Below are 24,530 nucleotides of genomic sequence, written 5' to 3'. Positions count from 1 at the left end.
GACAATTATTGCTCTTTATTGTGAATGCTAGACTGTGATTAGTTAGTAAAAGAAAATCTATGAAGTATTGCGAAAACCCACCGGCGTTTTATATGAGGCAGCCTATATAGATGGACTGCCGTTGTCTAACTGTGAAAAGCCTTATTGCAGTGCAGTGGGCGAAGCACAATTCCTGACTTTGTCTTTAAAACAGACATGTAGCTTTAAGAAGGAGGTGGGCTGCAGTCAGATGACGCAGGAATAATAATGAAAAGATGCTTCAAAATTCCACCCTGGAGCCAGCGTGTGTGGTAGCTGGCTGGGTAGTTACCATATTTAAACAAGAGGAATTACCGGGGAAACAGGAGAATTAGTGGGGAAAATAGAGGGGGATTTTGAACAAGTGGAGAAGGCTGCTGTGGACTCTACACGCAGGAGAACTCAGCATATACTTTGCAATTTTCATTCATACAGAAAGAAACAGACATAACATTTAGATTTTTACAACGGAACCTTTTACATTTTGCCATTTACCTGTGAACTCCAGGGAAGCAGTTAATTTGGAAAGAGAAAACGAATTGCATATCCAATATTGCATTACTGTTCATACTCCTATAACAGAAACTTTTCAAATTGCATCATGCTATGTTTCATGTCATACTGTTTGTACCTTTGGCTTGTCTTTCTACCTGTTTGGACAAGAATCATAACTGAGGACATAGAAGTATTGGTGATGTTGCCAAAAAATAATTCCCACATTTTCTCTATTCCAAGAGTAACTCCAGCAATTGAATATGCAAGGCAGAGACTGAAAATCGCCGGAGGGCAGTATTCTGGACTTAATTTTAATATTCACTATGAAAACTCTGATTGTGGCAATGAGGCTATATTTACGCTCGTGGATCGGTCGTGCGAGAAAAAGCCGGACTTGATTCTCGGTCCCGTTTGCGAGTATGCCGCCGCGCCGGTGATAAGGATGGCATCTCATTGGAACATTCCCGTGATTACAGCCGGCGCGCTAGCCACCGGCTTCAGCAATAAGACCAAAGAATACTCACACTTGACCCGAGTTTCCCCTTCGTACCTGAAAATGGCAGAAACGTTCTCCGCAATGTTCCACCACTTCAACTGGAAAGACGCCCTTCTAATATTCGAAGAAGAACAAATGGAGCGAAATTGTTTCTTCACCATGGAAGGGGTGCACAGTGTCCTGATGATGGAGGGGTACAACATAAATACCTTCATTTTCTCTAAAGAAGAGCGCTTATACACAGACGAGATCATCAAATTAATCTACGAGAGCGAAGGTGAGCAATGACATTCAGAAAAGCACATTTAAATGTATTTTATTAGAACTAAGTGTATTAGTTTTATCCTTGCATTGTAGATAAGGTCGCTTTATCCACTTGTTGCACGCGCCTCATTCAAGCGGAAATATTTTCGCCCAAATAATAACAGGTATGTCATAATCCAGCCAAATACTTTTTGGCATGTGAGGAATCTTTGTGGAATTTGAGGTCAGTTAACCCACCCTGTGTCTACCCAGCTGAAGTTTGTCTGCGGATCATTTTTTCTTTTTTTGCTCTGACAAACAAAACACGAATTACGACACCAGCCCAGCTCCTGTCTAGTCGTTTGAAAGCAGATGTGGGTCATAACTGCACAAACAACAGGTGCATACACCCTGAATAACTGTGTATTTAAGTAATAGAGACAAATAAATATGCATGTCGTGCCGAAACAGGTGCAACTAGCCAGTTGCCATAGTTACTTATGGATAGCTACTTATCTTGACGAGTGATAATTGGTCAATTATAGTCTAAGCTGCCTTCACTGATAATATGCCATTCAACAGCACATTTATCAACGTTACAAACTGCTCTAAATCTACAGTACACACTTCTCCAAGGCTGTTTTGCAGAACCTGCAAACAATCGTCTCAAAACGCATGTGAAACCCAGGTGAAAAGGTTTGAAATGTAGGGATATTTTCACAGTACTCTGATGCTGATATTAGGGAAATGTGTCTCCCTTGTCCTAGACCAGACTCCCTCAGCAGACACTGTCCCAGTGTGGGCTCAGGGCTTGTGAACGTCCTTCCCTCATCTCCTACGTGGGTCATACATTCCTCCCTCCTCTCCTTGTCAGGGCTTCAGGGCTGATTTCAAGGCTTTCAGTGGCACTTCATGTCCCCCAGGGACACAAACCTACCCACACAAACAACAACAAGCACCCTGTCATTCACACGCCGATCCCTTTTCCTACTGTGACCAGACCCTGCCCCTGGCACAGTCATCTTGCCAAAGAATGCGCTTGCTCTTTGGGGGGAGATGGGGGGGGTCACTCATCTTTGCCACTGTTGCTGTTGGCGCTGCCAAGGTGTCAACAGATCTGCCTGCTGTTCAAACTATCCTTTATCTCCTGAGCCTGTGGGGATGCCAGCATCCAGCATTCCATTCACACAGAAATATACAACATAGAAAGTAGATTTTCAGTTGGGACCACACGCTTTAAACATCAGAGGAAGGATGCCCAGGGCAGCCCCTCTCCTTCACTCTACACCCCGTCTTTTCAGAGACATGGTTACATAACACACACACCACCCAACACCACCCTGGGGGCCCAACACCACCCTCGGGGATGTAGTTACAGATATGATTAACTGGACATTTTACATTTTAAGTGGGCATGTTTAGTTCCTAGTTTACTTCCTTCCCTATTTACCACTGAGAAACATTATTTACCTACTGGGAAATAAGCTACATCTTATTAAGATCCAACAAATACTTCAGCAAGTAATTAGTTTGATGGGATGAATACGTTTGTATAAAGGACTGTTCGTCCGTATAGTCATTATAAGACTGCATGTAAACATCATCATCCTCTTGTGACTCTCATATAATCAATATACCAGGTTGGTAAACATCACTAATGCCTTAGCGTTAATCTACAACCCTTGATTTGACACTATCAAACATCATTGTGTTTTGACCTACACTATTACTTCCCAAAATTATACTTTGTACTATCCTTGTACACTATCAAAAGGTGTATTTGCAGTTCACATTCAATAGCTTTGGCAGCTTGCACTCACAAGCATCTTAATAACCTTTGATGTGCTTTTATTTTTTATATATATTTTTTTACCTCAGGCAGGGAAAATACACCTCACCCACACTAACAAAGAGCAGAAAATTAAGTCATTTTGCAGTGGGCCATCGAGACTGATGACCATGTTGTTGTGTACAATACTGAGGTTATACTAGTTTCTGTTTGCCTCATATCATACAAACTTGTTGAATAAACTAGCATAAATTATACATGCTAAATGGTGCAGTGCCACGAAATGGCATTGGAATTAGTATTCCAAGCATGTGAGGCACTTCAATGTGAGGTTTGTGGGGTTTTCAGGGCTATGGTGAGCGGTTATTACAGGGTTTTCTACTATGAGGATTGAGCAACTTAAGGGCGGAGAAGAGAAAGTATTTGCTTACATCAGCGCATATTTGATGGGCCTTTTCTGCTGACACGTGTCATTCAAGGACAAGCGATAATCCTGGCTCTTAATTACCGAGATTACACTGCATCACCTCCCTCATCTCAATCTGCTGGTTTTGCAGTTACGGGGGTGCTCAGTATCTCTCTGTTGGCCAGTGTCATAGTCTTTTACTTATGATTAACTATAGCTTTTTACAATTATCTTAACATTTTACTCCTGGTTATTTAACCAATAAATCACCAACGTTTTTTTGGTCATGAAAACACAAAAGACCCCTCGTATTTCGTTGAATCCAGCCTTCTTAGCCTTGTGGTTATCAAGGCAGTTCAAGTATTGTTGAATATCATCAATCATTCTGTCACTCACAAAACCCACAAATGCCTGAGTACCCAACCGTAGGATATTCATAATTATCATCGTGTCATGTTATACGTTAGAGTGTATAGCTAGCTGTTGTATTGAGGCATGTTGTGGTATTTCAAAGGCAGAACCAAGACCATATGTGAGAAACTCAAGCATAAAGACACCAAAGTCTGATTACATTTCAGGGAAAATGTGATCCTTCTCGCTCTTGTTTTGGAAAATCAGCTCAACGTTTTACAGGTGTACTCTTTAGAAAGGGAATCTATGACATGTTCACAGTGCTGTTCCAGCACGAAAGGGTCGCGTTATCGCCCGGCTGAAAAGGAGGTTTCTTGTAGCCTGGGGTCACCTTTGGAAAGGCTCTTCTGCAACAGACGTCATTGGGACTTTTTCCAGCAAACACTGACGTCTTTCTAATTCCCCGTCTGTTATTATCAGAGCATTGGGTTATCTTTCCATTTCAAACATGTTGCTCGCCCGTGGCAAATCAGCCAGCACAGACGCAGTCTTGGAATTAAAACCCAAACAGCAGCGTGTGCAGTCTCACAGGCACTGAACCCACTCAACACCTGAATGCTGCAAACCACCCTGAGCTTAATCAGGAGATGTTCTTATGGGTGATGCGGTCATTTCCAGTGCCCATACATGAAAAACCCTCCCATGTCATTGATGGATCTGTCTTAGGCATTGAACCAAATCTCCCTGATGATTCAAATTTGATCATTTAAGTTGACAGGAATTGTCAGCTTATTGCACACAACACAATTTTGAAACAACCAGAATCGTTGAAGCGTTTAGTCATCGTAGCCTTGTTGACGCTTCCCAGTCGTGCACAGAGCAGGACCTGCTCCCTGCAGAGCAGCCTGGTCTACTGTCCCCAGAGCTGTGTGGTCACAAGGACCAACGCAAGAACCCGTCTCTATGTAGCTGTCTGGGACAGCTCACACACCGGGTCAGGACTTGTCTCTAAAACCACTCAAACTAAACGAGTGTTGGTGACAAGAGGGAGCACAGATTTTGCTCTTGTCTGACAGCTTTCAAACTGGTCTGGGACAGGAAAAGCTGAAATTGGAGCGTAGTGAGCCTGAAGGCCGAGGTATCACAAACCTCATCACAAAGCCTGCATCCCATACATCAATTGTACAAAAGCTAATTCTTCACTATGCAACAATATACATTTAAATGACCACTACACAAAATAAACAAAAAAAATGAATTGCTATCCTCTGGGGACTAAGCACTCCGGAACAAGCTGACATGCCTGTTTTATTGGTAGGGAAACACAATGACCTGATTTCACTTCTATGTGAGGAGGAAGTGCCAAGTCCCGGATGGGCACCACGGCGTGCACATGCACTCTCACAGGAACAGGCTTTTCCAACCATGTGCACACACTACTTTGAAGTGCATCAATGAACAAAGTTTTCGATCCAATTGCTTTCATATACAAACGCGAGTTTTCAATTAATGTTTATTATGCATAGACATCATAGAAGTTTTCTATGGGGGTGCTGGTTCCTCTCGCAACAGGGATGTAAAGCAACAGCCCCCCGCTGTACTGCAGCCCCCCCCCCTTCCTCTCCCTTCCCACCATGCACAGCCCCCCGCTGTACTGCAGCCCCCCCTTCCTCTCCCTTCCCACCATGCACAGCCCCCCGCTGTACTGCAGCCCCCCCTTCCTCTCCCTTCCCACCATGCACAGCCCCCCGCTGTACTGCAGCCCCCCCTTCCTCTCCCTTCCCACCATGCACAGCCAGAGAAAGTCCAGAAATCCTCATTTCATGAGCGTCAGCAGTACAGGTTGGCACAAACAGCCCTCCTATTTAGCATATTGACCCCCAGCGCCGCCACAGCAGCCGGGGGCACACACACGCTCTGTGCGCCGCAGACGCATGTGCTGCTCCCTCGCTTCATTCCTCAGCTCATTTGTAACTGGTGTCGGCGCTCTGGCAGGAGGGAAAATCCATGATTTTTGAAATATTGCTGGCTGGGAGAAGTGTCCCGCGGAAGGTCTGGGGAGGCACAGGGCTCGCAGTGTGTGTGAGGCTCGCTGGGAGTAAAGGCTGCTATAGAGCTGGCAGGACTGAGGTGAAGTGTGTCCTGCTGACTCGGGGGGATATTTCAGGAGGCATGCTGGAGTGACCTGTGTGAGTTGTGGGGAATGTTCCAGCAAGGCTCTGAATCTGCCCTATTAACGAGACACACTGGTTTATTTCCAAATGCCCCAGAAGTTGTTTGTTGGCTTGTTTTTTAAATATATTTTTTTAAACCCCCCGTCCCTCTTTCTCAGGTGCACCCTGGGAAAAGCACTTTACCGCTCCGCTTCAGGACAGTTTAGCTGCTGATATTAGGGAGTATGATGTCCTTGCTTGGGACTCCTGGTGCTGTGAAACGTACCTACTGTACAGTGATGGCTGGCGTTTTACACGTCACCCTTATTAAGGGAAAGGTATTGCCTGGCTGGACTTGTGACTGTTGCCAGTAGCATAGTAGTCATTGTATTACATCAAGGATGAGACTCTGGACAACCTTTTAGGGGTAACTGGCCAGGACTTTGGATCCTGTTCAGGGAGGAGGGAGGCATTTCATTGAGAGGGCACGTCTAAAACAGGAAAGACACACTGTCCTTTCATCTCTATTCCTTCATTATCTGTCTCACTGTTCTCTATACAGTCTCTCGTTGGCATAAACAGGTGGACCAGCAGGGGTGGGACTGAATTTGACCCCTTCTGTTTAGTCTGTAAATAGTTTTCAGATGAACTGGCTCGGACTTGGATTTGACAAGAAAAACTGGTCGAAAAAGTCAAGATTAATACAGAGGTCTGATACTGAAGCCTCAGGATCAAAATAACGACACAAAGGTAGTCAGTTGTCAGGTTTGGTGCCAACTGTGTTAGGGTTGACGTCAGTTAAGTCTCATCAGGAACCAGGTGAGAAATACAACACAGAGGCGCTAGTCTGATATTAGCATGTTAGCGCTGTTCTGCTCCTTTCAATCCTGTCACTCATCATGGAAATGTACTGTGTTCTCTGAACCCAGTGCCACGTGTAGTGACTTCTGATTCACTACAAGGTCCATTTTGTTTACCCACTGAATCTTCTGCATTCTGTGGCTGCGTAGTGGACATCAGACGACTGTTGTGTGACTGGTTTCTGAGTGTTGTGTGACTGGTTTCTGAGTGTTGTGTGACAGGTTTCTGAGTATTGTGTGACTGGTTTCTGAGTGTTGTGTGACTGGTTTCTGAGTGTTGTGTGACTGGTTTCTGAGTGTTGTGTGACAGGTTTCTGAGTATTGTGTGACTGGTTTCTGAGTATTGTGTGACTGGTTTCTGAGTGTTGTGTGACTGGTTTCTGAGTGTTGTGTGACAGGTTTCTGAGTATTGTGTGACTGGTTTCTGAGTATTGTGTGACTGGTTTCTGAGTGTTGTGTGACAGGTTTCTGAGTGTTGTGTGACTGGTTTCTGAGTGTTGTGTGACTGGTTTCTGAGTGTTGTGTGACTGGTTTCTGAGTGTTGTGTGACTGGTTTCTGAGTGTTGTGTGACAGGTTTCTGAGTGTTGTGTGACTGGTTTCTGAGTGTTGTGTGACTGGTTTCTGAGTGTTGTGTGACAGGTTTCTGAGTGTTGTGTGACTGGTTTCTGAGTGATGTGTGACTGGTTTCTGAGTGTTGTGTGACAGGTTTCTGAGTATTGTGTGACTGGTTTCTGAGTGTTGTGTGACTGGTTTCTGAGTGTTGTGTGACAGGTTTCTGAGTGTTGTGTGACTGGTTTCTGAGTGTTGTGTGACTGGTTTCTGAGTGTTGTGTGACTGGTTTCTGAGTGTTGTGTGACTGGTTTCTGTGCTGTATTGCAGTTGTGATCCTGTGTGCTGGAGCAGACCACGTCAGAGACATCATGCTGGCTGCCCATCGACGGAGGCTGACCAACGGGAGTTACATCTTCTTCAACATTGAGCTCTTCAACTCCACATCGTACGGTAAAGCAACTTTTCAAAAGTATGTCTGGTTTTACTCGAATGGTTGAAGCGAAGATTCAACCATATGTAGTTTCTTTTATTTTTTACATGAATGAATTTGGGAGTTTCGCTCTCTGATGTTTTGTGTCAACCTACAGTATGTTGGATGAAAAAGGAGTCTGGGCACAGATGTCAGGTTGACAGCTTTCTGTTTCCAGGGATTACCTCAACAGAGATTCAGGAACTAGCCTTTTAACCCTAGTAATTTTTTTATATTTGGTCAATATGACACATACAAAAGTTTAATAAAAAAATAAAAACATTTTTTTTAATTGTATCGCATCATGTTTCCCAGGCAACGGGTCCTGGAAGCGCGGAGACAAGAATGATAAGGAGGCCCTGCAGGCGTACGGAGCTCTGAACACCGTCACCCTGCTGCGCAGCGTCAAACCCGAGTTCGAGAACTTCTCCGTGGAAGTCAAGAGGTCCATCCAGAAATCCGGCTTCCACGACTGCAAGGACTGTGACGATGTACGTACAGTAAGTTGGGGAAACTGCATCCTTCGCCTCTTGATCTGCAGTCGTCTCCCGCATTGTAGCAGCTGTACGTCATCCTGGCTGTGACAGTTTCTTCCCATTTTCTTCCCTTTAACTTCCCACAATGCTGGATCTGTGGACGTTAGCTGCATCAAGTGAACATCTTTGAGGGGATTACAGGTTTTTTCTCTCCAAGTGTTAGCACTGTACTCACATGCTGTCACAGTCTGAGGTATAAAACGCATCATTGCGAGTGCTCGGTTTTAGTGGTGTGAGTTTAACTCTGGGAATCCTGCAGTGAGCCAGTAAACCTGGCCTTCTGAGCCGGGGTAAACAGTTGCATAACCCTCTTGGATGTGACCTCACCCTCCACTGATAACGTTGAAGGGAGACTCTGTCATTTTCCTCGTAACAGATGGAAAAATGGCTGCCGCCAAACCCTGTTGAGTTGAATCCAGAAACGCTCATCTCAGAACGAGTTTACCTCAGTTTAGGATCTCACTGCACACACACAGGCATGTACGCACACAGGCACACACACAGGCATGTACACACACACAGGCATGTACGCACAGGCATACACAGGCTGTGCACACACAGGCACACACAGGCTGTGCACACACAGGCACACACAGGCTGTGCACACACAGGCACACACAGGCTGTGCACACACAGGCACACACAGGCTGTGCACACACAGGCACACACAGGCTGTACTTATTTGCGTTTGCATCTCACCTCAGTCGCCAGGCCAGAGAGTGGGAGCCGTTTCCCTGTGTCTTACCCTGTCAAGATGCTGACTGGAAACCTGTCAGAGCTTCCCTGGTGGGTGATTCACTAGGCTAACTGATTTGTTTCAGGCGTCGCCTCATTTGGCCCTGAAATCCCCTCCAGCATCCTCTGCTGTACGGTGTGATGTAAGAAGCAATCTGGGGAGTCTAACAGCGTTCAGGACACCTGTGGCTCCAGGTGACACAGGGCTGCTTGTTCTGTCCACACCCCACGTCAGCTGCTAGTGAACGGCCGTCAGAGCTTTAGTAAAGGAAAGCAGCAGAAGATGTGATGTGCCAACAATTGCTTGTTGACAAGTCGACCAGGCCAGGTTAATAAGGCCCCGCGGGGGGGTCTGGCTGACCGAGGGTGACCGGCTCAGAGCCCGACTAAAAACAAGCTCAGAGACAACAGAGGCAAGGCTTCACCAGGAGGGAACCGATGCTTAGAACTAGAGCTTAGAACCAGTCCTTAGGAAACAGAGTTTAAAAACACTTCTTAGGAACCACAGTTTAGGAACCACAGATTAGGAAAGTGTTGTCAGAACTGACAATCTGTCTGTTCATGTAACCACCAACAGAAACCAGAAACCAGGGGAATCTCATCTCAGATGTTAATGTGTAACTCCTCCTGAGGTGAACAGCAGCTTGTGGAGCGTGCTCCATTAACAGCAGGCCCACTCCTGAAACCAAGGAATTCACTTTGTTCAGGACACAAGTTAAAACAATCAATCACATTAGTTAGTGCTTTCATTTAATACTTTTTCATAAACAGACAACCAGTCTTAAGCCCTGTAGAATACACAGCATTTTAAACAGAAATTGACATTGTTTAATTGAGAAACATAAAACCCTTTTAAATGTTGAGTAGTTCCAGCTTGTGTAGTTGATTCCCACTCAGCGTCTGAGTGTGTAGAGGTAAGCAGGTATGTTGTTCGTTAAAGAAGGTGGTACATTTCAGGGGCTTTGACAGACAGAGTGGAATGTTCTCATGAGGAAGTAGAACCTGGTTTTCCCGCCATACACGGACGGTGCCAACAAATTCTGAGACGGCTAGTTCCCAGTCTGCTTGTCAAGTATGGAAATGAGACGTCCCAAACAGCATCCATGAACATAACAGGAGGCATCATTGTCAACGTGGGCATGGGTACCTGTTTGTATCGTGTGCTTGAGGGAATATTAATTTATCAAGTCTTTTACTTATGACATGGGAATACAGAAAACAGCAAATATGTCACTATCAAATAGAATTCCTTTCTACTGAATACTCTAAAGTTACATAAAATATGGCTGGGGTTCAAAGCCAGCCTAGGCCCTTTGCAGCATGCCTTCTCTCTCTCTCTCTCTCTCTCTCTCTCTCTCTCTCTCTCTCTCTCTCTCTCTCCCTCCCTCTCTTTAAAAAAGAGTGAAGTGTCGTTCAGCAGGTCAGGCCTCTTGTAAGCTGTAGAGAGACTGAGGAGCGCAGAGCCAGGAAGCCTCTCGTATTCTCCCTCCCACTAACTCACGTTCGGCCCACGCAAGAAACCATATGCATCCAACAGCCACCTGAGAGGGCAGGTCTCCTCTGCGGGGGGCATCCCCTCTCTCCAGGAGGCACAACTTACTGTCTTGCCATATCCCAAATATTTATATTCAACCCCAACCAGTAGGTGGGTGTGTTGGATTACAGCACGTTTGTTAGGATCGGAACACGATTTACATTATAAAAGTGGAACAAGATCGAAATCACTTGATTTCAGTCAGGACTTCAAACTCCAACTGTGAAACGGTTCTGTTAATGGACACTTTCCCAGAAAAACAAGGATTCATTTCACTTTGAGCAATAGTTCCTCCTCGAGACGTCCGTAAACACTCATGGAAAGATTACGAAAGAACATTTTAACGACTAAAATACAACCTGTAAGCTGTGTAGTAGCAGAAAGTAACATACATGATCGTTTGACATGACAAGTGTAATTCTATATGTCATACCAACTGTCAAGATTGATCTCTAGATTGATCCTCAAGTTACAACAGTTGTGGTTTTACATTTAGTCATTTTACATTTTACATTTAGTCATTTAGCAGACGCGCTTATCCAGAGCGACTTACAGTAAGTACAGGGACATTCCCCTCGAGGCATGTAGGGTGAAGTGCCTTACCCAAGGACACAACGTCATTTTGGCTTGAACTAGCAACCTTCTGATTACTAGCCCGATTCCCTAACCGCTCAGCCACCTGACCCTCATTACTCATACAGGACAGTGATTGTGTTAATGAAACACTGCAAAGTCCTGTCTTGTTCAGTGGAGGCAGAGTTTTAGCTGCAGCGGCGCTGGGCTGTGAAGGCCAGGGTCCTCCTACATCATCCAGGGACACACAATCGCTCAGAGGCTAAATTCATCTCAAGCAATTAGACTTATTATCACTAAAGTAGTCGTTCTTGACAGCCTGATTATTCAACAAGGCTTTTACCTCGGAGCTATGAGCTGGAGGACGGAGGCTGGGAGCTTGGTGGTGTGAGTGCGGTAACACCAAGCTCCTCCAAGTCATTTCAGAGACTTAAACAAGTGATGGAACACACTCGGCCAGCTCGAAAGCAACGCTGTCCAGATAGGAGCTGATTCATTTAACTGTTTCGTATTCTTAATTTTAAAATTGATTAGCAAAAGAAGGTCTTTGAAAGACAGAAATACACAGACTTGACAGAGATGGCACACAGGAAAGAGCACCAGTAGCAGAACAGATCTCTACTGCGGCTCCCTGGTCACACGCTCCGCTGCTCCCCGGGCCACGCCCCGGACGCCTGCTGTGTGTGTCTGCTGGGGGTACGACACCTGCAGCTTCACGTTGTGTGAGTGGGATGGGAAGCTGGTTAGTTTAGAGTGTGTGTGCGTTTGTATGTGTGAGTGTGTGTGCAAACAAGTGTGTTTGTGAAACAGAGTGGAAAAGAGAGAGAGAGAGAGAGAGAGAGAGAGAGAGAGAGAGAGAGAGAGAGAGAGAGAGAGAGAGAGATGACAAAATGCAGCAAAAAAAAGACTGGGTATAATCACACATCATTCTCGTCATCATTCACCAGCGTTTGGACAAAGAGCTCTGTGTCTGCCCCCTCAGATAGTGGGTGTCAGGGGCCAGACTGGATGACTGGTGTCCAGGACCCTGGCGCTCTGTCGGGCAGAGATAACCCCCTCTGTCCCCCTCCCCACGCTGGACACTATCAGTACACATCCAGAGACCATCTTGTACCAGAGAATGAGGGGTGAGGGGGGAGGTGTGTGAGGGGGGCGAGGGGGGTGAGGGGGGCAAGGGGTGAGGGGGAGGTGTGTGACGGGGGAGGGCGGAGGAGTGTGGGGGTGAGGGGATGTTTAAAAGGAGCAGTTGAAGGTTGTGTAACCAAAACAAGATCAATGTTAACATCCACTCACTCCTGAAAGCCCAACCTCCCCCATACCAAGTTTAACTTGAGTAACAACTTTACTGGTAAACCATCATGACGTGTAACAACATAGCAGTTCCTATGTACCTGCAATGCTGTCACTATAGGCTTGCTAAATATAGATGTATATTTTACAAGTTAAGTATGAATAATTACGCACTGAAGGGGCTCTTCATCGAGTGCTTTATTTATTCATACTTTTACGTAAGGCTCTTGTGTAAAAGGGCCATTGAAATTCTGGTTGCCAGTTCCAGAGTATTGACAATGAAAAGAGATTATAACTGTTGCAAACTGCTGTGATTTATGCAGTGCGATTTAATGCTGTGTGTACTAATGTACCATCCATACTGTATATATAATATAGATTACCAGTTGGTGAATAAGATGAATCATGATGTAAATGTGAAACCTCTTTTTAAGACTCCACTCTTTATCCCATTGACTTCACAACGCTGGGTTCTAAGTAACACCCCACATCACTTCCCCTCTGTCACCCTCAGGTCACGTGTCACAGCTGACTCTTACTGAGAATCCCAGTTTAGTTGACACACGAGTCATTGCTGTGTATCGTTCCTGTCCAGTATGAGTCTGTGTATCGTTCCTGTCCAGTATGAGTCTGTGTATCGTACCTGTCCAGTATGAGTCTGTGTATCGTTCCTGTCCAGTATGAGTCTGTGTATCGTTCCTGTCCAGTATGAGTCTGTGTATCGTTCCTGTCCAGTATGAGTCTGTGTACCGTTCCTGTCCAGTATGAGTCTGTGTATCGTTCCTGTCCAGTATGAGTCTGTGTATCGTTCCTGTCCAGTATGAGTCTGTGTATCGTTCCTGTCCAGTATGAGTCTGTGTATCGTTCCTGTCCAGTATGAGTCTGTGTATCGTTCCTGTCCAGTATAAGTCTGTGTACCGTTCCTGTCCAGTATGAGTCTGGGTATCGTTCCTGTCCAGTATGAGTCTGTGTACCGTTCCTGTCCAGTATGAGTCTGTGTACCGTTCCTGTCCAGTATGAGTCTGTGTATCGTACCTGTCCAGTATGAGTCTGTGTACCGTACCTGTCCAGTATGAGTCTGTGTATAGTTCCTGTCCAGTATGAGTCTGTGTATCGTTCCTGTCCAGTATGAGTCTGTGTACCGTTCCTGTCCAGTATGAGTCTGTGTATCGTTCCTGTCCAGTATCAGTAGCGGTTCAACACACAATCCAGTTGGTGTGCATGCTTGTAATGCAATATCAGTAAAATAAATTACTAAACAGTTTAATTTAAAACTAAGCTTAAAGTTAACATCAAACCCGATCCCCGTCACTCTGTGACGAGCGTGTGTGCTCTTGGATTAGCAGTGGAAGCAAAAGCTACCCTACATACAGCAATCTTTCCTGTCTGACATGACTCCCATGAAGACTATTCTGCTTACTACTGGCAACCTTTGTGCTATTTGTCACGAAACACGATTTGTGTGTGTTTGTGTGTGCCTGTGTAGGGGTATAAAGGGTGTAATTAGTGTGTCTGAATACGTCTTTTCTTCTATTGAGTCGTAAATAAAGGCTTTGGTTGAATCACTGTGTGGTGGTTTAACCCACAGGCACACTGTGTGGGAACATATTGCACCAAAGTGGCAAGAAGCAGTTAATCATGTAAAAGGGTCTATTGTGTTGTGTGAAGTTGCAGTAGAATCGCTACCTACTATATTTTAATTGTATATTTTTGACTATCAGCAGAATGCATTCTTTATCCAAACTACATCTTAGATCTCTCAGCAGCTCCCTGACAGACAAATGCAGATTGTTCGTGTGATAGGAGACAAGCCTAGGAGACAGGCCTAGGAGACAAGCCTAGGAGACAAGCCTAGGGTGCAAGCCTAGGGGACAAGCAACAAACCAACACCATATTAAACATTACAAAGTAGATCTTGTAAATGGTATTGGTAAGCACACACACACAAACTGGCTGCAGTGGTTTGTTCAGGTCAGCATTTGCGCTGTTCTATAATAATCTTTATTCTATATGAGGTTATTTTTAGAAACCTGCAATCCCCCTTTAACTTTATTTAAACCATTCGAACCATTTGTTTGAAGAGAGCAAAGGTATGTCCACAGATTGTGTTGTTAGGGTTGAGCAAGTAAATGAAGTAAGATATGAAACCACAGCAGGGTTTGTGCTATCCGCACGCTCATGTTTTCAAAAATATTTTTTTAATCCCCAAGAACGGGCTTCAGCTCAGGTTCTAAATAAGAAAATATATATTTGAAAAAATAAAATAAAAAATACAGTGACACAGCTATCGGCCTTTCCTAGTTCCTGCTTGTTAATAGGCTGTTGAAGGTGAATGTAAATATACAGACATCACCTCCTTCGTTATTGAATTCCCTGTGAGCAGCAGTGCTGAGTTGCATGGGGATTCTGTCATGTTTAGATTGGGCTGTGCTCAGGGGCTATATGCTCAGGAGGACTTGGACTGGAACAGAGATCCCAACCATAACATTTGCATGTACCATATTAGTGTTAACCTTTTGGTATTCATAGCCCATGTGGGATTACCATCAGCAGCAGCCCAGTCATTCTGCCATTATATAAATGTGTGGCTTAAAAGGAATAGTTCCAAATCTATACAACAATGTCTTGTGTATTTCCTATTCTACAGTGTTGAAATGGTCTAGTGTTCACTGATGTGCAAGCTGAGTGGTCAGGTTGGGTAGAAGCAGGTGAAGCAGAAGGGATGACAGTCCTCTCCTCTCTCCTCTCTCATCTCTCCTCTCTCATCTCTCCTCTCATCTCTCCTCTCATCTCTCCTCTCATGTCTCCTCTCCTCTCTCATCTCATCTCTCTTCTCATCTCTCATCTCTCCTCTCATCTGTCCTCTCATCTCTCCTCTCCTCTCATCGCTCATCTGTCCTCTCATCTCTTCTCTCATCTCTCCTCTCATCTCTCCTCTCATTTGTCATCTGTCCTCTCATCTCTTCTCTCATCTCTCCTCTCATCTCTTCTCTCATCTCTCCTCTCTCGTCCTCCGGCTCCTCCAGATCAACATGTTTGTGGAGGGTTTCCATGACGCCCTGCTGCTGTATGCCATTGCGCTGCACGAGGCCATGAGGAACGGCTCCAGCAAGAAAGAAGGGGCGGAGATCACCACCCGCATGTGGAACCGGAAGTTCGAAGGTACAACCACCTCTCCTGTCACCCCCTTTCCACCCCCTCCTCGTCCAGAAACACTCGTCCTCCATTTTTGGACCGTAAAACAAGTCAGATTGCTGTCTTCAGGTCAACTTACTGCATCTTGTCCTGAGAAAAGAGAATTAGCAAACTGCATTAACCTATGCAGTGAATTAGCAAACTGCATTAACCTATGCAGTGAATTAGCAAACTGCATTAACCTGTGCAGTGAATTTGAAAACAACCAAAAGGTTTCAGTCACTAGAATGTAGTTCCAAAGCGGATGCTCACTGCTGAAGCCAGTTAAAAGGCCAGATCTGCACACTGCCAGCACTCAACGTGAAATAACAATGTTTTGTTCAGCAGGAGTCGTGAAGAACAGGGTCATATTTTCTTGTTAAAAGAAATAATATTTTAAAAATGCGAAGAATTTGGAAACTCAGGCGCGAGGATGAAATTACAATTCTTGGAGAGCTTGCCAACAATAACGGCGGGAGGGGAATGAGATTTCCTGTTATAGTGGCTGGAATTCCTGCTTTTTTTCTCTCTGTCTCTCTCTTACTCTCTGTCTCTGTGTCTCTCTCTCTTACTGTCTCTCTGTCTCTGTCTCCGTTTCGCCTTCTGTCCCCAACTCTCCCTCTCTCCTCTCTGTCTCACTCTTTAGTTTTCTTTTCTTGTCCCCATCTGAGGGTGATGGTTAGGTAGGTTTGTCTCCTCCCCATCTGAGGGTGATGGTTAGGTGTTCCCTGATTGATTTGGTCCTTCCCGGGACGTGTGTCCTTCAGGAATCGCAGGCCAGGTGTCCATCGATGCCAACGGGGACCGGGATGGAGACTTCTCAGTGATGACCATGACGAACAGGGAGGCCGGCACGTACGAGGTGAGCACAGGCTGGAGGACGTCTCTGAAGGGAAGCTTGAAGTGGTCAGGAAAGTAACACAATGAGACCCTAATCATGGAACCTGTTTTGTCTGGGGTTATTCTGCAAATGCAGCTTTAACACGCATCCTTAGTAAGGATAGGGAAAATCAAGATGTTGAGAAATGTGAGAAATTAAAAGACCTACAGTATATCAGAGTATTTGGAAAATCTTTGTTTTCAGGTGGTGTGTAACTTCCTTGGCATAAACGGAAGCTTCCAGATGATGCCTGCGTTCAACAGCGAACATTTCACCCTGAAAGGACGTCACCAAACCCCCCACACAGACCTGCCAGACCAATCATGTAAATTATTTCAAATGATCTTTTCTCTGGAATGCAAACCTACCGATTTCTCATTGCATTGCAGCAGTAATAATAATAATAATAATAGTAATAACATAGTTATTTAGCTCTTATTCAAAGTGACATAAGAGGGGGTATTTGAACCTGCCATCTCCTGACATGCAGTCCCACGCTCCAGTAGCAGTAACATCCATGACAGTGTGTGACGGCCTGCTCTTCTCCCCAAGCAGGCGGACTGGGGGTTTCGGCCATGGCTGGGATCATCGTGGGAGCCCTCCTCGGAACTGCCCTGCTCCTGGCATACTACTTCTTCAGGTGAGCAATCGCGACCGGGGTTCGAATCCCTCTCTCACACTTAACTTAAAATCTGTCCAATAAAAGCATGAAATATGCCCCTAAAACTGATATTAAAAAAATTGAACCACCTGAAAAACTCACCCGCCCCCCGTTGTTGATGTGCAGGAAGAACTACAGGATAACCATCGAGCGCCGAGCGCGCAGGGAGGAGTGTGACATCGGCAAGCACCGTCAGCTACGAGAAGACTCCATCAGATCAAATTTCTCCGCAGCGTAGACCACCATTTGCTCCTCACCTTCGCTCCAGCGAAGCACGTGTTGGAATGTCACCAAAGACTATTTAGAGGCTGTCAAAAGGAGTCCTTTTATTTAAAAGATACCATAGTTTTAATGTTTTTTTTTTTTCTTTGCTTTTTTTTTTCTTAAGATCGTCTTTTTATTTTTTATTTTTTTGACTTTCATAAACTCAGGAAAGTTGCATCAATCACACAGCACCACTTTGCATTGCATTTAATCTCTGTTAAAAGTCAAAGGTGTGTTACCTTCCTAATAGTCACAAACTCGCAATATTCTGGTTCAGAGATAAATGTATAATGAGTATTTGACCTGTGTATGAGGTGTTTAAAGGTTTGGTTCGTACAATTCATTGGTTCAGTTGGTTACTAGACGTTCTCTAAAGCCAGGTTGTCAGACAGACAAAGAATTGCACTCAAAGTTACAACTAATGTTCCTTGATTGAGAACCCTGTGATGTGCTTGAGCCACAGTACTAGAGCACACATGACATGCAGAGTTTAAATAAGGATCTTTTGAAAAGCCTTCAGCAGGTTTGTAACCTCAGCATGACTCACTCCTGCAGTCCTAGCTTCACACAGTCTGCACTGTTGCAGTGACACTACGGGCCCTGGACAGTCACATGTTTGATATTTTGGTTCTGTTTCCCAGCACTTTAGCATTTTAAACGATTAAACGTGTAACAATGGCTATGAGCCTAAAATGCTAAAGGGTTTAATCATCCAAATCATCAGATGAACAGCACTTTTTAGACATAATCCCTTCATTTCAGGGCCAATCGTCTGTTCCAGGAGTTTGTGTTGTTAGGTCATGATCACGTCTTCGTTCTAGCTTTCACTTTTGTCTTTGGAGTTAAAAAATATGAGACAGACAGCAGTGTCGATGCAAATCAACCTGACCATCACAAGGCCCAAAATGAAACACTAAATTAATCAGTGACATTGCTGGGCAAGCCAAAAAAACAGTTTGGTTTATCATTAACGAGAGAACAGTACCGGTGAGCTCAACTGTGGAAAAGAACTCTCTAGACCAAGTAAGACTATGTTAGCCAATGGCCAACGAATGTTGTCCGTTGTGAAAAAAAGTCTGGGAACAGCCAAACAGATCAGAAATACTCTTCTTGAAGAAGAATGCAACAGTGCAAACCTACTACTGAGAATTATTAACAACAACATAAACCCCAGAAATAAAACAGGGAACATGGAGACCAGATTGTAAGAGCTGTGGACATGAGACAGATGAAGTGGGTGAATGAGCAAAGTAAGGAGAACAGGATATCCTCACTACCATCTTAGCTGGGAAACGCGCGGGAGACGAGTTCTGGCACGCCTGGCCACTACTGGAGCTCTTTCCCTTGTTATCGATTATGTGAAGGCAAAAGAAGGAGGGATTATGAAGTTAACTAGATTTGTGTTTTGCTCAGTCACAAGCCTCACAATATACTGGATCACAGATCTCTGCAGAGAATAAGCAGTTTGAGGATAACTTTGTTGTACATAATGCTGAACCATCCAAGGACTTTCTGTGCCCTAAAATGCCATAAATGATTGATCCAATGTTTCAGAAAATACCCACGTTTAATAATGATAGTGTGCACGCTGCACTTTAACCCTGTTGAACTCAGAAGTGCGAGAACACAAAACCAAAATAACAAAACCTGAAAACTTCACTGTTCATCACAGATGGTGCTCACAGTAGCTTCAAAGTATTCCGGTGTTTAAACAACGTACGTGAGCACATGCTAAGCTGTGTTTAATCAAAGAGTTGTCAAGGAAGTTCTGAAGATTTGCACCAGATTACTAATTATAATGAGAGATTTCTAAGGAAAATCACACATTCTGTCTACAATGTAAATATGCACAGGATATAAAGGACATTTTCACTTAGTGCACTTAGACACTAAGTAGTCATGGACAGATAACTCTCTATATATCTCACCAAGAGTTTTTCAGTGCTCTTAGTCATTTGACAAAGTTCAATGTAGGGACACTATAGAATACTGTGGAGGAATCCACCTAGTATGTGTAAATTAGAGTTATATTTATGTATTTTAGTACAATAAAGGATAATTATTTTGTACATAGTTGATAGAGAACACCTTACCTACTAACAGTACAGTATTAGGCAAATGTTTGTGTAAACCTGTAATATGCCACGCTCATCCATCGTGTTGATAATTTGGTCTTATGCACAGCAGTATCTCATTATAACACGCTGTAGATACATTGAATTGTTTTTCAATTTCTTAAACTCTGTTTTGAGTCTGCCCTTTCATAACTCTCCACTATTCTCCCTGGTTTCTAAGCAACAACAATGTGTGATGAATTCATTTGAAATGCATAACCTGCTTGTCTCCCCTTAAACATTACTTGTCAATTGTAGTGCATTCATATCTGAAATATGGATCTAAGATAGTGACACAAACAAGAATAAAGCGTTCAGTGCTTTTATTAACTTATTTTGGCATTGAAAGAAAAATTATGTGGTAAGAAAATGTTTATGGAAAGTAAACTTTCTGGATTGATTTAACCATGTGTGTTATTCCAGGTTTATCTTTTTACGGTATTGTTATTATTATTAATCTAACTTGGACATTTCCTGCGTATGTTTCACGACACTAGCGATCGCATCCGATGAGAAATACTTTTTGTTAATGTTGTCAGTTGGGGAACAAAAATGGTTTAAAAGCTTGCTGGTGTTCCTGGCTCAGTAACCTGGCAGGGCCCACTGTGTTCAACACAAAGCCTCATGTACTCATTACAATGTATTCAGAGGTATCTGGCATGGTAGTGGTGAATGTGAGCACCAGCTACTTGTCTGAAGAGACAAGCTGGGGCAGCAGGACACGACCCTCTCTGTGGCCCACATACATCAGCCTGCCTATATGCCAGTTTGAAAAGCATTCCTTGGGTCAAAAACGTATATATATATATATTTTTTTGCTACTCTCAAGCAGCACGTCCCCTTAATAATGTTTTGCGATCTCAATTTGTTGTGGGCAAAAATGTTGTTGCAAAAAATGCATATGCAAGTTCATAGTATTTCTGGAATATATATGAGAATAAGGAACCTTTTTTCGTTTCTTTTTTGCTGGTATCTCAACCTTTAACCACTCGTGATACAAGACCACATTTTCACATGATCAGTTTGTATGATTTGAAAATCTCAATGGAGCTAGTGATAGGGTTAAAATGTGCTGATGTAACTGCACATACAATTATCTGCATATAATGTGATGTTATTTATTGATACCATTTTGTGGAAATGTAAAATTAGAGTGTTCATCCAACCCCTTGTGCTGTTGTGTAATATACTGTATTATTATCAGAAGTACATATTCTTTGGAAATATCTGCCTTTTACAAACATCTATTGCTTGATACATCTAGATTTTTTTTTTTTTCAAGACATGTATCTAATTTTAGATTACCAAATGCTTTTTTCCCCCAACCTTAAAGAAAGTCCTCTCAAATATATTTAGGTGATCTGTCTGTGCTGAGAAGGGAGGGCCAACAAACAGCTTAAATTCCTCATGGACCCCTGAGAGTCCGTGGGTAAACAGCTCTGAATGGCGAGGTTGCTGTGTGAACACTACCCTCTTTGCCAACACAAACCATGACTCATTGCTCTGTCCACCACAGTAAATACATCTTAGTCACTAGAAGCTGAATTAAATACATTTTCCTTGAAATTGGAATAAAACAAACAACCACATGATGCTGGATGAATTTGATAAACAGTATTGTAGTCCACCACACTGGTATTTCTTCTTCTATTCAATGGCATCATTTAGTGACTCACGGAAATGCTGTACACTTTCAAAACAGAGATAAATATTTTATTAATCTTGATTAACGATTAATCTACACTCAATAACCTATAATGACAAAGTAAAAAAACACGTCATATTAAATATTTTGCATAATTCTACTATTTTGAAAAAAGGTTTGGGGGTATTTTTTTATTCAGAGTTATCTTAGAATATCTAGAAAATTAAGAGTGTTTATCTTTTGCAAATCGTTTGCATGTGGTCTTTTACAGAATCCATATCAGCCAAGCTCATCTTGTGTTGATCCCATGCTTATCAGATGTCTCCGTGGAAACTTCCCAGGGTCTGATGTCTCCGTGGAAACCTCCCAGGGTCTGATGTCTCCGTGGAAACTTCCCAGGTGCTGAGGGGAGACAGATCCCGGGGAGCTTTGAGGAAAAACTAAAATTATGTTTTGGTTGTTATGGTTACACAAATACTAGATAGTTCAGACCAGCACTCACCAGTTGACACCCTCTTTACCTTTGGGCTTGCCACAGCAGCACTTAGTAACAGCAAACCCACGTTGAAGTGATGTCACTGTTCACAATTACTTCCATCAATTACTTCTATAGTCATCCCTAAAAGCCAGTAAAACTGAATTGTGAAAGTGTTGCAGGGACACTTGAAAGCGCGTCACATCCTTCATTGAAAACAGCTTTGCACAAAGTAGAAGTTTCACATGACTGGACCTCAACCCCTCCAATTGTAATTATTAACCTGTGACTAATACATACTATAACTACGTCTGCTCTATAGACTTATAAGGTGTTGCAACTCCTGAATCCTTTTATATGTCCTACCTGACTAACCTTTAAAGCAGATAACTACAAATCACAGTCGAAATTGCTGTGTCCAAAAGTCAGATCAATGGAAATTCCAAGACCTATAAAAAACAAAGGCAATTCAGAATCGCTGCCTTCTATTTCACATCTGGCAATGGGAACCCCAGTGGAAAAATTCCTTAGATTCTTTTTAATTAAAGGGCTGCAAAGCTATAAGGTACAACCTGTGAGCTGGATTCAGCCTGCGAGCATCCCTACTGAAAGGATTCAGCCTGCAAGCAGCCTTGCTGAAAGCCTGGTAAGGGTTAGGCTAACCCTAAAGGGAGAACAGCGAGCTGGCTGGCTACTGACCTGACCTGTTTTACATTCTTGGCCCCAAATTGCATTGTGTGTCTTTCAACAGGGGACATTATTGTACTTTCTAGTGGACTGTTTTACGAGTTTGTGAGTGAATGTCCACTTTACAGCCTTGGCATTTCTTTAAAAGAAACACATGATACAGTAACAACATCAAATACTTGACTCAACTGTTGACTTAACAGTTAATATGTTATTGCACAGTGCACGTGCACTGTGCATGTGCACAGTGCTATTGATGAAGATGACGATACCAGTTGATTGAACCCATGCTTCCTGCCTGGTGCTTGGATGTATTTTCAACAAAAAAATAATCTGTTACTTAGATGTGCAAACCATGAGGCCTACGTCTTCCTATCATGGACTTTACTAACTCCAGTTCTGCTGGGAGAAGCAAGCAGTTTAATTGTCCATTTGGTTTTATACATATATACAGTACCAGTCAAAAGTTTGGACACATTTTCCCATGGAAAGTGTACTTTAAGTCAGGTTGGCCTCCCTCACAGAATTTGATGAGATCTTCAATAGGATCCTTTTCTTAACCCTTGTGTTATCTTCGGGTCATTCTGACCCATCAGTCATTGTGACCCACCGTCGTATTGCGACAACTTTACCGCAAACAAAAACAAAGTGAAGCATTTTATTTTAACCGTCGGGCTGTCTCAGACCCCCCACACTGTGAAGGTTAAAATAAAATTATTTTTATTTGTTTTTGTATTGGGTAAAATTGGGTAAACACAACGATGGTTCGTTATGAACCTTTGGGTCATGTGACCCGAAGGCAGCACAAGGGTTAAAACCCCAATGAGCGTAGCACTGCTCTCCATGTGAGGAAATACAATTTCATGTCTGACAGTGGTGAATCTCTGAGGACCTAAAATAAACAATTAATTTGAAAAGTGATAAAGGTATTGTTGGAAATTCCATCTTCCCTAATGCAAATCATTATCTTTTGTTACATATCCTTGTAAAATAACATTGAGGGGTAGATTGCAAACTTTGCCCCTCTCTGAAAATAAACGAAGGAGAAAGGAATTTAAAACATAGTTGCTACATATATCGGTTTTCTATCTAGATGAGTTAAGTGCTCTAGACTTTTACTGGAAAGCTATATTAAACATATTTATTGACTAGTGTTTTAGGAGTACAATATAGTGTGTTTAACTCTTGTGCTGCCTTCGGGTCACATGACCCAAAGGTTCATAACGAACCATCCTTGTGTTTACCCAATTTTACCCAATACAAAAACAAATACAAATAATTTTATTTTAACCTTCGCAATGTGGGGGGTCTGAGACAGCCCAACGGTTAAAAGAAAATGCTTCACTTTGTTTTTGTATGCGGTAAAGTTGTCGCAATACGACGGTGGGTCACAATGACTGATAGGTCAGAATGACCCGAAGATAACACAAGGGTTAAAATGTTGTTTACCTTGGTCTACAGCCAAAAGTCACATTTTGGTAACTCTATAGGTGCAATATTGTGTTGCAGTGCCAAACTACAGGAACTACAAGAAGCTTTGAAAAAAGACAGCAGGAACTTCCACTGAGGTGAGGACAGCAAAGCCTCACATCAGGACACACAGTCTTTATCAAATCTATAACACTGCAAGAAAGGACGACTGCAGCCAACATTGGAAAAAGAACTGATTCCTTATACATTTTCACCTGAAAACTATTTAAATGAATTTAAATGAATCAGTGCAGTTTGGCTTTGTTTCCAGTCCTTCACAGAGAAAAATAAAACAGAAGAATTCCTTTTAACTTATTATGCAGTTGCATGTGATGTGAGGTAAACAGACGTCCCTGCGATTGGCATCAGTGTTGTTCCAAACATCCCAGAAGCAGCCAATCAGCTTTAGTCTCAACAAAGTCAGACATTACCCTTATCCTCTCCAAATGTCTTCACAGCACAGTGTACTGACCACAGCCTGCGTGTGGCCGGGGTTTCATCCCTCTGCGTGACGTCAGAGATCCTTTATCAGTCAGAATTCTCACCCTCCAGACCCGAGCCGGCTGCTCTCTCTCAGGCTTCCATCCTTCCTGCTCTCAAACTTCCACCTCATTAGTCCCCTTCCAGGGAGATCCATATATTTGGACTCCGCGTTAGCA

General features: G+C 43.4%; 1 protein-coding gene across 5 annotated transcripts; it reads left to right on the top strand.

Moving 5' to 3' along the window:
- The first annotated feature begins 298 nt into the window (after window positions 1-298).
- npr3 (natriuretic peptide receptor 3) lies at window positions 299-20,762 on the top strand. Of its 5 annotated transcripts, none has more exons than XM_062451512.1 (8): window positions 301-1,286; window positions 7,692-7,814; window positions 8,149-8,333; window positions 15,528-15,663; window positions 16,443-16,537; window positions 16,760-16,880; window positions 17,111-17,195; window positions 17,343-20,762. In XM_062451512.1, the coding sequence occupies exons 1-8, from the start codon at window positions 620-622 to the stop codon at window positions 17,452-17,454; spliced, it is 1,524 nt and encodes a 507-aa protein (XP_062307496.1). In that variant the 5' UTR covers window positions 301-619; the 3' UTR covers window positions 17,455-20,762. The 5 variants fall into 5 exon arrangements, with proteins under 5 accessions (XP_062307499.1, XP_062307496.1, XP_062307495.1 ...); XM_062451511.1 differs by having other exon boundaries at window positions 17,108-17,195; XM_062451514.1 differs by having other exon boundaries at window positions 304-1,286; window positions 8,149-8,324.
- Window positions 20,763-24,530: the final 3,768 nt, after the last annotated feature.

Source organism: Osmerus eperlanus, chromosome 25, assembly GCF_963692335.1.
Source record: "Osmerus eperlanus chromosome 25, fOsmEpe2.1, whole genome shotgun sequence".
Taxonomy (NCBI): domain Eukaryota; kingdom Metazoa; phylum Chordata; class Actinopteri; order Osmeriformes; family Osmeridae; genus Osmerus; species Osmerus eperlanus.
Note: the sequence above shows the minus strand (reverse complement) of the source record. Positions and strands in the feature narration are given on the sequence as shown.